The 14,792-nt window shown below is 44.3% G+C and overlaps 1 protein-coding gene across 2 annotated transcripts in view; it reads left to right on the forward strand.

Moving 5' to 3' along the window:
• The first annotated feature begins 375 nt into the window (after window positions 1–375).
• LOC308546676 (ABC-type organic anion transporter ABCA8-like) overlaps window positions 376–14,792 on the forward strand; it is a 50,468-nt gene continuing 36,051 nt past the window's right edge. The window contains exons 1-7 of one of the 2 annotated variants that reach the window (XM_081115858.1): window positions 376–671; window positions 1,433–1,564; window positions 4,238–4,338; window positions 5,902–6,103; window positions 9,305–9,469; window positions 12,237–12,343; window positions 13,650–13,876. In XM_081115858.1, coding sequence (XP_080971984.1) covers window positions 4,243–4,338; window positions 5,902–6,103; window positions 9,305–9,469; window positions 12,237–12,343; window positions 13,650–13,876 — 797 coding nt within the window. In that variant the 5' untranslated portion in view covers window positions 376–671; window positions 1,433–1,564; window positions 4,238–4,242. Of the gene's footprint in view, window positions 672–1,432; window positions 1,571–4,237; window positions 4,339–5,901; window positions 6,104–9,304; window positions 9,470–12,236; window positions 12,344–13,649; window positions 13,877–14,792 lie in introns of those variants that run through there. The other variant, XM_081115859.1, reaches the window with a different exon arrangement.

The raw sequence follows: 14,792 nt of genomic DNA on the forward strand, positions 1-14,792 counted from the left end.
TTCAGAATCCTTCGTTAGGTCTTGAAGCGTCCGATGGAGCTCAGACATGACACAGGCTTCCTGTCCCTTCTGCCCGTCAGGAGCTAACGGCGAGGGGAGCAAGGGGTGGTGTTGTGCAATTAGGATTGTCTAGAGATCGCTATCAACGACGGAGGCAGGTTCTAACAGTTACCCAAAAATTGCTGCTTTTCGACATTGTAGACTGACTAACTGCCTGTGAGACAGTATTGATTTTTAAGTAGGATAATCTGTTGGAAAAATAGACTTTTCAAACGTTTTTAACTTTTTCTTTGGTCCCCTGCTTGGTAAAAATACAAGTTTATTCTCAAGCCCTCATGCTTGCATTAGCTCAACCGAGACAAGGAGAATGAAGATGAAAGGCTTTGACTGCTAGATTCATAAATAAATATAATTATTCAATTAAAGAGAGAGAGAGAGATGAATAGTCCAAGGCTAATCACGTGAGTGTGATTTTTGGCAGGACCGACAGATTGAGATCATAACCTCTTCTGAAAACAGTCTCCCCAGGAACTTTCCACAGAAGCCAAACAGTTAAAGCAAATTCTAGAGATGCGGTCAAGAGCAGGAAAACACATGACTCGTTTCCTTCTAAACAAGGAGACCAGTGCATAAAGCGTGTTTCTAGATTACTTGCTCCAAATTTCTCAAAGGTAAGTTCATTGTCCTTTTTCTGTTTTGTTTGGAGGGTGTTTCTATTTTTTCTTTCTTTTTTTCTCTCTCACAAAATTATAAATAGATCTTTAGGAATTGAGTGCCAACCCTCCCTGGGGAAACTATTTTGAAAATTAATGGACTATTCGGATGTGTTTGGACTCCTGATAGTTAAAATTGTAAAGATGAAAGCACTGAGCGAAAACATAAGTTCTTTAAAAAAACTACACAACGGCTCTGTGGTTTTAAGTTAGAAACGGAGTGTTGGAATAAGCTGAAATTTGCTCCCAGAGTGTGAAGACTGGAGAGTATTGAGAATTAATTTGTAAACCTGGATTGTTCTGAAGGGCTTTGCTTTTATTGCACGACACCTTGGGGGCATTCTGGATAAACTATTTTTCTGACTTTGAAGCTGTTTACAAAAAACATTTTACAGAAATACAGGGGCGGGCAAAAGTAGGGTTACAGCTGTGAGTGCACAAACACAGCATTTATTCTTGTCTTGCTGTTTATGAGTTTCTGTCTCATTTTCCACGCGAGCGGCGGCGAGCCCGCCTTTGCCCGCCTGTTTGCTCCCTCGGGCTGAGAACCTCAGGAACGACAGCTGCTTCCCAGGCGCTCCGCTCCGCGCCCCGCATCTGGAGCCCGCATGGGAAACGCGCAGCTTTTCCTCATCAGCTTCCTTTCAGACTCTCGTTGCTTTCAGCAAACAGAACTTTCACATGCCTGTGGTGTAAACACTTTATTCTGAATTTAACAGCCACAGGACAGGAGAAAGATCAGAGCCACTGCGGTGAGAATCTACCCACCGTGTGCACAGAAGGGGATTCGTGCGGCCCTTAGTCTTTGGATCGGCTACACTGCGTGCGTGGATTCGGGGCAGATGCTGCAGGTGATGGTGCGAACTTGCAGCGGGAAGTCTAGGGGCCTGGAGCCCGGCTGACGCGCTCATGCTGCATCGGGCTGCGCTGGTCCCACAGAGAGGAGACCCCCCCTTGGCAGCTTGCCCAGCTGCACAGCCTTGCACAGTCCCCTTAAAAGTGATTACTGTGAATTCCCTGCTCCAGGAACAGTCTTTGGGGATCCTCGGCCCCCTCTCACTGGACACCCTGACCCAGTGCTTTTTCCCTGGGAGCTCTTCCTCCCTCCAGTTGCCTCTTCACTCAGTCCGAGTCCCCCCACACTTGCCTCTCGGCCTCATGAGGTGGCCACGTGTAGGTTCCTCCTCCGGCAGTGCCCTCTGAGGCTGTCTTGGCTAATGTGTTCCCTGTTGGAAACTGGCTTCTGGACCCATCTCCTGAGCTTTGTCTCTAGGGAACAGCACAGCCCTGTGGACATCTTGTTCCATGAATGGAGTGAGGGCTTCGGGCAGGGACACACCCTCCCACCCATCCCCACCGTGTCTCATCCATGACAGCCCGTGGTGTCTGTCCCCGGCCAACAGGGTGTACACAGAGAGGGAGACGGCTTGTTCCCAGTTCAGGACTTAAGAGCCAACTTCAGGGTGGAGATGCCGCCCTGTGCTCAAAAGTCCTGACCCATTCTCCCGAGTCACCTGGCGTGCTTCCCAGAAAGCCAGCGATCATTCCGGAATCTCCTTACTTTCCACGGGTCAGCTTAGACGCAGGGTTTCCCTCCTGCAGTGAGGACCGTGGCGAGCGCCGGAGCCCCACGGCTGTCAGGACAGGCTCAGCAGATCATGCTGCGTAATAATGGTTGTTTAGGGCAATGGAAAGAGGTGGTGTTATTCTTATGAACCGAGGCATCTCCTTCTTGGAGATATTTTGGGTCCTTGCTGTAAAAAAAAAAAAAAAGCACATATAAATTCTACCTAACTCTCCCCACCACACACTCGCTCACACACACACACACACACACACACATATGCTCTTTGCTCGAGGTTGCATGTGCTAAAACTGTGACTTGTTGCTTCTACTACTGTACTCCTGGTAAGGAAGTGTGTTGTTTAGTTTCCACGTATTTGTAAATTTTCCAGCTTTCCTCTTGTTGTTGGTTTCTAGTTTCATACCACTACTGTCAGAAAAGATGCTGACCATAATTTCAGTCTTCCTACATTTTCTAAGCCTTGTTTTGCGGCCTCTCCTACGATGTATGCTTGTATCCATCCATTGGGAGGTCTTGAGTGTGTGAGAACTTCCTCTCCCCTCCTTTTGATGGGAGCCTCTCTCTCTGCATCAAGGCAGGTCCCCACCGCAAACCTCAGTGGCATCTTATCTTTGCTTAGGAATGGGGACAGGAAGGTTTCCCAGCCACCCTCCGGGGAAGATGCCGTTGCTTTTCATTAAGTGTGCGGGTCCTGTCGAGGGGAAGGTGGTTTCTTTCCCCTCTCTCTCAGGGAAGGTGGCTGTTCGCCTGTTCGTTAGCAGCATGACAAGTGTTCTGGGAACAGGAGTAGAGGTGGGGGTGGGAAGATTTACACATTTCCCCCCAACCCCAGTAGCGGTGGCTACTGCTTCAACCCCTCCCCAAGATGCAGCAGCAGGCCTTTGTGTGGGGCCGGCAGGGATTCCTGTTCCTCCTTAAGAGACTCACAGCTTTGCCTCTTAGGAGAAAATATTCTGAGAAATGGGCAGGTTTGGCCCTGGCCGGTATTGCTCAGTGGTTGAGAGTCCTCCCATGTACCAAGAGGTCACAGTCCAATTCCCGGTCCGGGTGCACGCCTGGGTTGCAAGTTTGATCCCCTGAAGGGGGTGTGCAGGAGGCAGCCGATCGGTGGGTCTCTCTCATTGATGTTTCTCTCTCCTTCTCCCTCCCTCTCTCTAAAGTCAGTAAAAGCATTTTTAAAAGAATGGGCGGCTTTGTAGCCTGAGAGCCGGCGAGGGGTTTCTGGGGTGCCTTGCTTCACCCCCATCATTTTTGTGAGTACTAAGAGGGGAGAGAAGGTGTTGAATAAGGTGTTGTCCCAGTTCATCGAATGGCGGAGGGGCCTGAATGGCAAGCTTCAGGCGCAAAGACTGGAGGGCACCGTCTTGCAATGGGGGGCGGAGGGAAGCAGAGCTCTGGGGAGAAGCCTCGAGCGCTCGGGGGCTGCCAGGTGCCTTTCGGCTTCGCTCCTGGGCCCAGGAGCGAGAGGACGCGCACAGCAAGACTGCGCTGCCCAGGCTCTTGGCAGTGGGAAAAATCGTTCCGTCTGAACAGTGGGGACAAAAACACATTCTCTCGGAACCAGGCAGAGGAACCAACGTGATGCCAGGAAGGAGAGCTCCCCTCCCTGCGGCCTCTCCTGTGGCGCTCTGGCCGCGCCTCACACCGGGCGCGGCGGGAGGAAAATTCCGAAGGGCCCAGGTCCATTTCCCCAGAGCGGGCTGCGAGGGCACAGCCGGGGCTGGGGCAGCGTTGGCAGCGGACAGGGCGTGACAAGCAGTGACGGGAGGGGGGAGGGAGGAGGGCACCAGGAATGAAATGCAAACTCCGGGCGCCCCGGCCGGGCACTCATTCCAGCACCGGGGTTACCAGGCCTCTCGTTCTCGCGGCTGCGGGGTATTTCTTCTCGTCAAGGCCTTCGCATTTACTTTAACTTCTCCCCTTTCTTCTTATTAAACAGGCGAAATGAGAAGGAGAGAGATAAGCGTGTGTCGGCAGACGTGGGCCTTATTCTGCAAAAACTTGCTTAAGAAATGGAGACTGAAAAGGGAGTCCTTGATGGTACGATCCAATATCTGTGTCTCTTTGTATTTACGATTGAAAAATGTCCATTCCTTGGGAGGTGTCTCTGCTTTGTTATTTCCCCTCCGGAAATAAATATAAAACCCCTTTCTACAACAGAAGAAGGTGTTCCTGGAGTCAGATCTGTCTCAAGGTATTTCGATTACACAGACCGGTCATGGGAGGTTTGAAAGCACTGAAGCTGGTCATGGGCAGAGAGCCCAATAAATGGTTTAAAAGTCAGTGGTCACACTTTTTACCAGCGTTCCCACACGTAGATGCTTGGGTTAAGATACTGGCATCCCAAAGATATGGCAAACAAATCAACCGGCAGAAATAGTAACTGATATCTTTTTCTTTTGAATCTCTTTAAAATATATATATATGTTTTTATTGCTTTTTTTTTTTTTTTTTTTTTTTTAGAGAGAGAGAGAGGAAAGGAGAGAGAGGTAGAAGCATCTAATGATCGGCTGCCTCCTGCAGGCTCCCAGCTGGGGGCCCAGCTGCAACCCAGGCATGTGTCCTGATTGGGAATCGAACCAGCGACCTGCTGGTGCACAGGACAGTGCTCAACCAATTGAGCCACACCAGCTAGGTGAACCTTTCTCTCTCTCTCTCTCTTTTTTTTTTTTTTAAAAGTAAATTGTTCTCTTTAAAAATAGTGAGTAATTTGGAAATGTGATTCGTGCCCAGAAAAAAATTAGTGTTAGAACTTATAACCTTACCATATAACAAAAATCCTGGTTGAACTTTGGTACCTTTTTCTAAAATCAGATCGGTAGAGCTAAGTAGCATTTTTAACTAAGCAGGAATTTTACTGTATATCTATTGTGAATTTTTTTTTCCTACAACCATGCGTTTAGGAATAGAGTGATTTCTTATTGCAAGTGTTTAAGTGACTAGTATTGATAACTAACCAAGATAGTGTTTCTCAGGTTGTCAACATGCTGTTGAGTTTCCAATACTAGAATCTCTGCATGTAACTAATATGTTACCACTAATTGGGGAAGACCTTGAAACTGTCTCTTATAACACATAAGCTTTCAGCAGAATCAAATACGGGCATACCTGGGAGGTATTGAGGGTTCAGTTCCAGACCTCTGTAAATAAAGTGAGTATTGCAATAAAGATCATTGTAATCTTTCTGCTAGTGGATGGTCTTGCGTTCCATTTGAAAAAAAAAAAAAAAAGTGCCATCTGTGAAGTACAATAAAGCAGAATGCAATAAAACGAAGTCTGCCTGTATAGCATGAGTAGGTCGCCACAGTAATACCAGCTGATAATAATTTATAATGTCTTGCTACTATTGCCTCTCCTATTTTCATGACCAGTGCAACACTTTAGGCTATTGCTGTGTGGACAGAAGAATTTAAATCCCTAATAATAGCTCATTGATATTACACAGGCTGCTGAAATTTGTACTGTCTATATTGTAAATAGTTCATAATGTGAGATAATATTGAAATTAGAAAAGTGAACGAGCAAACTGTAAGACCAAATGATTGTGAATGACTACTTTGAAATCATTGTTTTCTTTATTTTTTTTCCTCTTGCATTGCATAGGAATGGTTAGGCTCATTGCTGCTACTACTTGTTTTGTACCTATATCCGACTAGTCATGAAATTCATGATTTTTCTTCAATGCCTACCATCAACCTGGGACGGGTAGATTCACTGAACTTGTCATTTAATGTTATATACACACCTTTCACCAGTACAACCCAACAGATAATGAAGAAAGTTGCCTCGGCCTCCATTATGAACGGTGAGTTTTCTAGCAACCTAAAAGAAGCTTCTAATGTCAATATTCGGTTATTTTGACTGCTGATGCGTGCGTTTAATTTGCATCTCAGTTGATAATCTGTGCCAGTTGTCCCAATTTCTAGATTATGTGAAATGTGAACATATTTTCCCTTTGTTGGAAGTAAGAGGCCATTGCTCAATATCTAAGTCAAAACTGTGAATGGATTTCTTGCCAAGGGAGGGATTACCAATTGCCGTGCACAGCCTTTCACCAAAGACATCTGCTGATCTTGTTTGGGGAAGCCTGGAATTCCCAAATGGGTAGACGCTGAAAAGTAGGAGTGGTTAGCGATTTGTTGACTTGTAGCCGTGGAAGCTTTGTTATGGGAATGAGACCATTGCTCTAGTATTTACTTATTATTATATCCAAAAAAAAAACACACCAGTCTTTTCTCTTCTTAAGTTTGACTATAGGAATTTTATGCTCACCTTTTACTACCAAAAAAAGATTGTCTTACTATAGTTGAAGATTCTAGTGAAGGATATTCTGTGTTCTAAGTGCTCACCCTTCGGTGTTAAGATACATATCAATGAAACCTAAGGTGAGCATGCTTACCGTCCAGATCATGGCACAACATGTCCTCGATTTCCTGAAATCCGAGCAGAAGCAGCCGAGCACAGAGGCAAGAGACCTGGGCGTAGAGCCAGAGCACATTTGTCGAAAGCAGTTTCGCATCATGTCTATAGCACGTTTTGCAGCTCGTCAGCTTCTCTGAGTCTCATTACCACCATATTTGACATAAGGTTAACAGTCCTATAGTTTTCATGAGCATTTCAGTTGAGAGTGAGAATTCCCATTCATCTTGTTATATGGAGAAGGGGCACCTTTTGTCCAGCTTAAAGGAAAGGGTGTCGAAACACAGCTGGATAGCAAAGTGTCAACAAGAGAGGAAGACACATGTCTCCCCTGCTCAGGCCTGTTGTAATGTGTGCTGCCTACGTTCACGGGCTGGCTCTCCCCAGATGGTCACAGAGTTGGTCCTCGGAATCCCCGGGTCTAAGCCCTACCCCATAAACAGCTCCAGTGAAAGGAATACAGGTCTTTCCTGACAGCTCAAAATAATTTCAGAGATTATACCCATTGAAACAGGTGGTCTACTTTAGATTAGTCTTGACCTTGGTCCATCAAGAACTAATCTCACTGGTTAGGAAGATTGTCACTTTTCCACTGGTTGGGGTCCCAGGTCGATCTGTGAACCAGAACCAAATCACGCGGCGTGTGAATGGAAGAGGGGCAGTAGCCCAGATAAATTTTAGGGTGTTTACTAGAAGGAGGATTGGGTGTCCGGCAATTAAAAACAACCATTTTGTTTTGTTTTACAAATTTCAATGCACACTTCAGAGGGGCGTCCGTGGTGATTGCCCCACAAATGTGAGTTGAGTTATAATTTAACAGTGGCTTACTGCTTGCACAACTTTGTGAGTATACTGAAAACCATGAAATCTGACAGTTTAAAAGGCTGGCTTTTATGGAATTAAATTTTAATTTTTAAAGAGAATATAAAAACGTGACTTAGAAGGTACTCAGTCTTAATTGTAGGCACCAGGATCCCCTCCCGCGAGTAGCATTATTATGAGGGGAACCTGTGACTCTTGCTCCACCCAGGCCCTGGAAGTTATACGATGTCTCTTCTCTTCATCAACCTCTGTCCACAATCCCTCTCCGGCCTAAGTAACCGTTCAGGTCGTGTTTGGATTCTGACCCCTTGTCTGAATTCAGCATCCAGAAGCCCGCCCCCTCTGTAACCTGTGTTCACGACCACAGCTCCCGGGTCGCGTGCACTTTCCCTGCCGTTGCTCCTCCGCACACAGGCCGTGCGGGTGGCTGGAGACGTCCCGAGCTTTCCCACGGTGCCTCACCGGACATCACCCCATTAGTTCCACTTGAATTTGAATGTCCACACTGTGCATCTTGCCTGCAAAACACTGAATCCATTTTGATTCAAGATCTCACCCTGATCCGACTGTCCACCTGCGGCCTAGACTTTCTGACTGTCCCGAGGTGGGTTTGCTCTCACCCCGTTTCACCATGTCCTCCTGAGGGCCCCAATGTCATGGACTTGTGCTCCTCAGCAACACCTTTGCTAAAAGTCACATGCAATTGTGATCATAAATATTCATTAGATGACTACTGGGCGCAAGATCTTCACATAGCATTTGTCTTCATGATAAATGTGTTATCATCTTTATTTTACAAATAAGTTAATCGCTATTATGATAATAGATATTCAGGAAATGCTGCTACGTGCTAGATTTTTGGACTGTATTCTACAGTAATAGAATATTGTTCTGAAATAGTGATGGTATTATTCTATATTATATATATCTGTACTATGTATTAATGTTCTGCACTACTGGCAATTGATATTGTTAAGTTTATTTTACAAACATGAACCAAGAGTTAAGTGACTTCCTCATGATCATAACATATTTAAGGGATAGGTTCCGGCGGGGAGAGTTAATTCTATAAAAATACATGCTGCCTGCTACCTCCACGTTTTTCTTTGACATGCCCACCCCAATCCAGAACTTCTCTTGTATTTCTTCTCATTTTTGTTCAGTCTTACCAAAGCATCTGTATGGCATGGAACACAATATCAGCAAAAAAGAGGGATTATTTTAGTGATATCAACATAATCACTCAACATATTTTTTAGGTTTTCACTCTTTTTTTTCAGCATATTAACCAGACTTAAGAGTTGTTAAAGGAAGATGAAGTTATATAGTTATTTCTACCTGATATAAACCAGTACCTAATTATGATCTATCTATCTATCTATCTATCTATCTATCTATCTATCTATCTATCTATCATCTATCTATCTATTTATCTATCTACCTACCATGTTGGATTTATTGTAATGCTAATTCTTCTGTGAATAGTTTAATCAGTATGGTATATTATATGTAATTGAAATTGGTTCAATAATTTCAACATATGAAAATAACTGATTTTTATGTATGCCTTCTGCTTATACACTATCTGGATGAAATTATAGAAATGTTTTTCTCCCCAACCTTTACTGTGTCTGACTTACTCCAAATCAACATTGGATTTCATTGGATTTCCATAAAGAACTCTAGTAGAAGCAATTGAACATGAAACCTGAAGTTAGCATCCTAATAATTTACTAACTATAATATTCCCTTCTTGTAATGGCAGGTAGAGAAGTCTTCGGAGTGCCTAATGAAAAAATAATTGAAGAATTTAAGGCAAATTATTCTTTGGAAATAGTAAGCGTCATCTTTACTAATGACTTCTCCTATGATTTGAATTTCTTTCGGGGCCTATATGGTGTAGCACACAAAGAACACAAGGACCGTACAGGTAACTTTCTAGCTATACAATTCCATTACTTTCTTTTTCAATTAAGTCATAAGCCACATGTGGGAATAGATGTCAGTACAGTGAATTTTAATACCTTTATCTGCGATGGTGATGTCAACAGGCCAATCGACACATTTCAAAAATGTACGTTGATTTTGGAGTATATTAACATACTGTATTACCTGGTAGTTTAACATACTGTATTACATGGTAGTATACACACACACACACACACATATTTACATATAAACATACAGGTATATCCATACATGCATGTATACATATATTATACAAAATATATAATTTATTTACTGCAGATATGAATTCTGCCCAGATTTCTCCAGGGACCTATTGTACTTTCAACCAAAATCATAATGATCTTTTCATATAAATCAATACATTTATTCTAAAATATACCTCTAAAAGGGGCACAGAATAGCCAAGATGCTCTTTTATAAAGAATGAAGTTATAAGCAATTAAGACTGTGCTACCATAGTAATTGACAGATCAACGAAGCAGAAGAGAGAGCCCTGGAAAGTTTTCACAAAACTAACATAGGACTGAGAAGACACTGCAGGTCAGTCAGTGCCAGAAAAATTGTCTTTCTATAAGAAACAAAAGGAAATGACCTCATGAAATAACCAATCCAGGTAAAAAAATTAAATGAGAAAAAAAACCACACGCCTGTAAACATTTTAGAAGTCAATATAGGGAAATATCTTTATAATTCTGGGATAGAAAATAATTTCTTAAACAAAAAAATACGTGATCTATAAAAGAAAAGATTGATAAATTCCACCAGACCCAAATTAAAGAATTCTCTTTATCCAAAGTGACCATGCAGAGGGTGAAAAATAAAGATTAAAACTTGTGATATTAACAACAAATGTAACCAACAAAAGGTAAACCTCCAAAATAACGTAAAGATCTCCTTGGAATAAATAAGAAGAAGGCACAGAAAGAGGAAAGTCATGAAAACATATAAATAGGAATTTCCTGGAAGGAGAAACACACGGAGAGACGCTTACCTGCGTCAGCAATCAGGGAAATGCATTTTGAAATCCCACGTGGTATCACATTTGCCAGAGAGTAAATAAAACGGTACAAAGTTTGGACAAAGATATGCAGCAAAAGAGAAGCCAACATCACAAAACATTGTAAATGCCTCAAAATTTGAGAAATTTAATTTTTAAGTGGAAAATGTATGTAACCTGTAACTGATCAGCACCATGGGAATCTTTTAGTGAGAGTCTCAGGCCTTTGTCAAGGACTTACAGCCTCTCCTCTTCTCCTGCCGGAGGGTATGGAATAATTAAGTCTTGTAGCTATAACCAGATACCTAGACTCAAGACATTAAAAAGCAAATATGAGTTCTCTATCACTTTTCCTCTCTTGCTTCTGCAAGCTAAGTAGTTATACGTAACAGGTAGCGCAGTTAGCAGTTGGAGGAAACACTATCATCTTGGGACCCTTAGTTTGATGTGGAATCAAAGACCCCCACCCCACCCCTCCTTCCCAAGATCTATGCTGCATTTGTAGCCTGAGTGAGAAATGGACCTTCTCTGTGATAAGCCATTGAGACTTGGGGCTTGTTTGTTACTGTAGCATATAGGAGACTATCCTAACTGATACACATATATCCTAACAAGACAGAGGTTGGGCTTTTTAGAGCAGCAGCTTTTTTTTTTCTTTTTTCTTTTTTGTAATAGTGAAAAGAAAAAGGGAACTGACCAAATTTCCATCCACAGGAGAATGGATAAATAAATTTAATTACATTCCTGTAATGGGATTCTATAAAATCATAGGAAGGAGAAAAACTAGCCATTTATATAATTTTCAAAATCATAGTATAGAACCAAAGAAGCAAAGTGAGGAATAATGAATTTAATGAGTTATCAGGTTTACATAAAGCCTTTTAAAATTTTATATATATATATATTAGGGATTCATTATAAAAATTTAAAGGCATATATATACATATATAAACAAACTCAAAGTTCGTGAAAACAGCTAGTTAGGGGTTCGGGACCAGGGAAAGCATAAGATCATATACACAGGGAGTTCCAGCTGTGTTTATAATAATGTATTTAATTTTAAAATTTGATCATACATACATATGTGTTTATTATATTGTCTGATATCATTTGCATATATCTAAATTATTTCAAATGATTTTTAAAATATTTAAAATTTTAATGAAAATCAATTGAATTCCTATACTCAGGTTTTAACCTGTCATAGTAAATAATATCCCTTTAATGTAGTCTAATCCTCAGTGGGCTGGTAGGCCTTTTTTTATAAGTATATATTTATTTCTTCCAAAGATGTTCTGGTTGACATGACTTAAACATAGTAAATTATCTCATCCAGACTGACGTTTGCTCACTATGCCTGCGTTCTAGCCAATGTTAGGCAAAACTTTAGGGTAGCGTTTGTCCATCCATACGAGACCCTGCTAACTTCTAAAAAACAAAGTGAGGCTGTTTTCACAACACAAAGTCAGAGAGGAGAAGAGCTCCGCGGAATTCTCGATCAGAAAGAAGCGCAGGTGAGAAAGCTTGGGGGGTGTTACAATTTGATGCCTGTCATTTCTTGGGAGTGCTCTAGAGCCCACCCCTCTGTCAGAAGCGTTGCTATAATGTATGTTTTCATAGGCTCTGAGTCAGAATAAAAACAGTTGGAATCTAGGGCCACGGTAAAGTCTGCTGTCTCGCATCATCACGCCTGAACTAACCCCTAATGACAGCTATGCTTTGTCCCTTGAAGCTCATTGTTATGAAACGTACTTTGGAAATGTTGACTGTGGAGTGACAGCGTTATGGAAGAGCGGTTTTGTGGCTCTTCAAGCTGCCATTAATGCTGCTATTATCGAAGTAAGTATAAAAATGTCGATGCGGACTAATGTTCAATGCAGATTTAACGGTATTAGAGGCATCAGAAGTTTCATCAACAGAACATTTCACCCCAAAGCTGCAGAACAGGCCTCGAGTGCACATGGGACATTCTCAAAGGGAGACCACACGTTAGGACACAAAACAAGTCTCTACAAGTTCACGAAGACTGAAATCATATCAAGCGTCTTCTCGAATATTTACACCATGGAATACTATGCAGCTGTAAAAACAAAGGGCCCCTTACCCTCTGAGACAGCGTGGTGGGACCTGGAGAGTATTACACTAAGGGAAATAGGCCAGCCAGAGAAATACAAATATTACATGATCTCACTCATATGTGGAATCTAATGAACAAAATAGACCGATGAACAAAATAGATCCAGAGACACAGAGAAGCGTGGAACAGACTGAGGCATCTCAGAGGGAAGGCGGGGGTGGGAAGAGATTAACCTAAGAACTTAGATGCATGTTTACATAACCCATGGACACAGGCAATAGTGTGGTGAAGGCCTAGAAGGCGGGATGCAGAGTGGAGGGGATCAATGGGGGGGGAGGGTCATTTGTAATACTTTTAACAATAAAGATAAATTAAAACATAAAAAAAAAAATTAAAAAAAAAAAAAGGTTCATCAGCCCTGGCCAGTGTGGCTCAGTTGGTTGGAGCATCACCCTGTGCACCAAGGTGTTGCCAGTTCAATTCCCGGCTCGGGCTCATATCTAGGTTTCAGGTTTGATCTCCACTAGAGGCAACCGATTGATGTTTCTCTCTCTCTCTCTCTCTCTCTCTCTCCCTCTCCCTTCCTCTCTCTCTCAAATCAATTTCTTAAAAAAGTTTCATCAAAGAAAATATAAATCAATAGCCTTGTAAATCTTTCATTTACTCACTGGTTTCTTTGCAACCAAGTTTACTTAACTTTGCTATGTGCCACGGGAGGGGGGGGGGGGGTGTCTAATAAAGTCCTTGTAGGTAAACAGGCCGAACCCTGCCAGCTTAGGACGCCGTGGAAGGGATGCTTCATTCAAATGACCTTTTAAAACCCAGGCTTGAGGGCCGGGGTTGCTGAGTCTCTAAGGCCTGAAGACAGCGCAAGGGCCCCACCAGGCAAGGCTGGCACAGGGGTGGCCGAGGCAGGGAGGGGCCCGGGGCCGGCGGGGCGCCGCCGGGGCAAGCGGGGCCCACGCCAGACCCCACGGGCCTGCTGCGGGTCGTAGGAAAAGCCACGGCCGCAGGGAAACGCCTGCCGCCCGTGACCGTGCAAATGTGCGTCCCGATGGCTGTCTTCAGGTCACAACGAACCACTCGGTGATGAAGGAACTGATGTCAGCCACTGGGCAGAACATGAAGATCCACCGGTTCGTGAGGCAAGGCGGCTTCGTCACCGACTTCTGCCTCTTCTTCCTCATCCTGTCCTTCTCCCCCTTCGCCTACTACGCCTGTGTCAACGTGACGAGAGAGAGGGGGGAGACCAAGGCCTCGATGGCGACCATGGGGCTCCGGGCCTCGGCCTTCTGGTGAGCCAGGGCAGCGCGGCACGGGTGGGGGGCGCGCCCGAGCGCACCGTCCTGGGTGAGGCTCGACGGCCCGGCCGGGGCTGCTGCGCACCTCTGGCCCGGGAGGGGACACCAGGGCTGGGGTCCCGGGGCGTGGCCACTGAGCCTGCGGCAAAGAGCGGCCTAGAGATGATGGGCCTGGGTGTCCGAGCCTCCGGTGGAGCTCGAGCCAGGGTGAGAGGGGAGGGAGGAGAGGGGCCGAGGACCGGGGCGCTTCGGGAGAGCAGGCGGAGGGCCCCCAGCGAGGGCACCGGCAGAGGGGCGCCAGGCGGGCTGGGCAACTCGCACCTACAGCGTCCCTGGCTGAGCGATTCCAGGTGCGGGCAGGGCCCTGCGAGAGGGCTTGCGACTCATGGGCCGAAAGGGCACAGAGGTGATGTTTACAAGCAGCGGCCGGGGGCCGGGGGGACACGCGTGACACCTGGGAGTCTGGGGGGCTATCCTACACGCCCTCACTGAGCTCTTTATCGAATTAAGAGCCAGTAAAGAGAAATATAGCGAAACAGTGGAACCTAAAGGCTCCAGAGCCGAGACGCCTGGACTGGAAACATCTCCTTAACATCTTTGTTCATTAGGTGCTTTGTCTGTAAAATGCAGAAGACAATGGTATTTCCGCGCAGAACTATTGTGAGAATAAAATGCTTTCATATTTGCTTAGTTCTTAAAACACTTTCCGGCACAGAGTGCTTGCCATACGTGTCGGGTACTGTTTCGTTGGCTCGGCTGCTTTTCATATTATTTCATTATACCCTTCAGAGAATATTAACAAACAGGGTAAAGGAACTGAGGAAAGGAAAGTGAAATATCCCAGCTTAACAGAAAACGAATAAAGCTATAGGCGGGCATGCGGACTCCTTGGTGTACACACCTAGAGAAA

Source organism: Miniopterus schreibersii, assembly GCF_964146895.1.
Source record: "Miniopterus schreibersii genome assembly, chromosome: 16".
Lineage (NCBI taxonomy): Eukaryota > Metazoa > Chordata > Mammalia > Chiroptera > Miniopteridae > Miniopterus > Miniopterus schreibersii.